The sequence below is a fragment of the Capra hircus genome, chromosome 15 (assembly GCF_001704415.2).
Source record: "Capra hircus breed San Clemente chromosome 15, ASM170441v1, whole genome shotgun sequence".
NCBI lineage: Eukaryota > Metazoa > Chordata > Mammalia > Artiodactyla > Bovidae > Capra > Capra hircus.
In genome coordinates, this window is record NC_030822.1 from 35020435 (window position 1) to 35023035 (window position 2601).

Genomic DNA, 2601 nt, shown 5'->3' on the forward strand with positions numbered 1-2601 from the left:
ATAGAGTATCTCTCTAGATTACTATGGGATCTTGACAGTTTTAGAAAGATGTATTAAATTTATCCCTTCATTTCAAACTCAAATATTTTTGATCTGATGTTTAGAATATTTAGTAAAACACTGTTTGCTGTATTTCATTAAGAATTAAAAACTTATAGTTCCATCTTCTTCTTTAGTTTCCAGAATCTGTTATGTTTCGAATAGAACAGAATGCCATTATCTGGGTTAAGCTAAATATACCACCAAGTTTACATCAACACTGTTCCTCTGTTTAAACTATAACTTTCAAAAAAATTTTAAAAATATCCTGTATTTATATCTTTAATATATAAAATTCTTAAAAGAAAGTAAATAATAATTAACACATCTGGTATAAATACATAGTAACAGTATTATTTCAATTTTAAAATACTACTACTAAAATACCATATGTAGGAAGGGTATTAGATACAGAGTTACTTGATTTTAGCGGAACTTCTGAAAAAATATTTACCTCAAACTCACTAGTTTGGTTAGTTTCTTTTATTTGTTTTTATGTCTGCTTTAATGGTTATAATATGAATGTCTGCAGTACTCTAAGAAGCAAATAGATGTTGGAATAGGGAAAAATTACTCAAAAGAAGAGACAACTGGGTTTAAACATACTGAGATTTCCAAGCCATTTTTCTCTCTTTCATGGTTGCTTCGTTTTACACAGATTGTTAACATTTTAGACATCATTTTCCTTGCTATAAAACAGATATGCTACATGAACTCATTTATTTTAATTCAAAGTAATGACATTTCTTACTACTTTATAATCTCTCAAATCCTCGAAAAGTAGGTTTATAAAAAATTTATTATATATAGCCTAATATTTTATCTAAAATGACTACATGCATAAAATCCACTACTCTGAGTCTATGTATTTGGTCTCTAAAGAAGACAACCCATTAGCAAAGTCAGTCAAGAAACAGACTAATTTCAGAGGACTTTCATCTTGTCCAACTTCCATGACTTACAAGACTGAAGATCATGACAAGGTCCTGATTTCCTTTAATGTTCTATTCTTCTACTATGAGAAGGTGGAAAAATATGACTTGCCTATATATCATTTTTCTGATCATTAGCCCAAGTTGACAATAAAGAATGTGTTACCACAGTTCCTGTTTCATTACAAATGTCCAAGAAATGTTAGTGCTATAATGAGAATAATAAAGATAATGAATTCTCCTTTGATGTTCTTTGATATTATAATATCTTTGATATTATGAACCTGGATAATGCCTTTTCAAATATTGTCAGTCAGAGAAATTATTAAGAAAAGTAACTCTCTACTTTTTCACTTAGTGAAGTTCCAGGATCTCAGCAACTCCAACAGCTCAAAGTTCCAGGTCTCTGAGTTCGTTCTTTTGGGATTCCCAGGCATTCACAGCTGGCAACACTGGCTATCCCTGCCCCTGGCTTTGCTCTACCTCTTAGCTCTCAGCACCAACATCCTTATCCTGATCATTATCAATAAAGAGGCAGCATTGCACCAGCCTATGTATTATTTCCTGGGCATCCTGGCTGTGGTAGACATGGGTCTGGCTACCACCATCATGCCCAAGATTTTGGCGATCTTGTGGTTTAATGCAAAAGCCATCAGTTTCCTTCAGTGCTTTATACAGATGTATGCTATACACTGTTTTGTGGCCATGGAATCAGGCATCTTTGTTTGCATGGCTATAGATAGATATGTAGCCATTTGTCGACCACTACACTATCCGTCGATAATTACTGGCTCCTTTGTGGTCAAAGCAACTGTGTTCATGGCACTCAGAAATAGCCTGACTACTATCCCAATTCCTGTGTTTGCAGCTCAGAGACAGTACTGCTCAAAGAACCAAATTGAGCACTGTCTTTGCTCAAATCTTGGAGTCACTAGCCTATCTTGTGACGATGACAAGACAGTCAAGAGTATCTACCAGCTACTTCTGGCCTGGACACTCATGGGAAGTGATTTGGGTTTGATTATTTTATCATATGCATTGATACTTCAATCTGTATTGAAGTTGAACTCAGCAGAAGCTGCATCCAAGGCCTTAAGTACCTGCACTTCCCACCTCATCCTAATTCTTTTCTTCTACACAGTCATTATTGTCATTTCTATCACACACAGTGCAGCAATGACAGTTCCCCTCATCCCAGTTCTACTCAATGTACTCCATAATGTTATTCCTCCTGCCCTCAATCCCATGGTCTATGCACTCAAGAACAAGGGGCTCAGACAGGGCTTATATAAAGTTCTTAAACTGTACTTCAAAGGCAACTAACTTGGAGAGGATGCTCACCTTTGAAATTTTCCTACATCTGTGTTCATTACATTCTCCAGGACTGCAGATGACAGAAGAACTAAGGAATTCTAACCGTTTTTGATTAATATGAGGAATCACACGCAATTAATGAAATTTCAAAAAAGGGGGTGAAACTAATACTTTATCATGTTTGTCAAGAAAAACCTTCATTCAAAAGAAAAAAAATGAACAATAGCACAATTATGCAGATTGAATCAAGGAAGCCAGGGTGAGACAAATAGAATATACATTTCATTTTTGTATCTCGCTGCCCTGACTAGAAATT

General features: G+C 34.9%; 1 protein-coding gene across 1 annotated transcript; it reads left to right on the forward strand.

Annotated features, from left to right (window-relative positions):
• Window positions 1263–2294, forward strand: LOC102169034 (putative olfactory receptor 56B2). The gene has a single exon (XM_005689798.2). It carries the CDS (start codon window positions 1263–1265, stop codon window positions 2292–2294), a length of 1032 nt encoding a protein of 343 aa, XP_005689855.2.

Bases quoted from the DNA above. Each gene is read 5' to 3' on its own strand.
- LOC102169034 (XM_005689798.2), top strand. From the start codon at position 1,263: ATGCCTTTTCAAATATTGTCAGTCAGAGAAATTATTAAGAAAAGTAAC.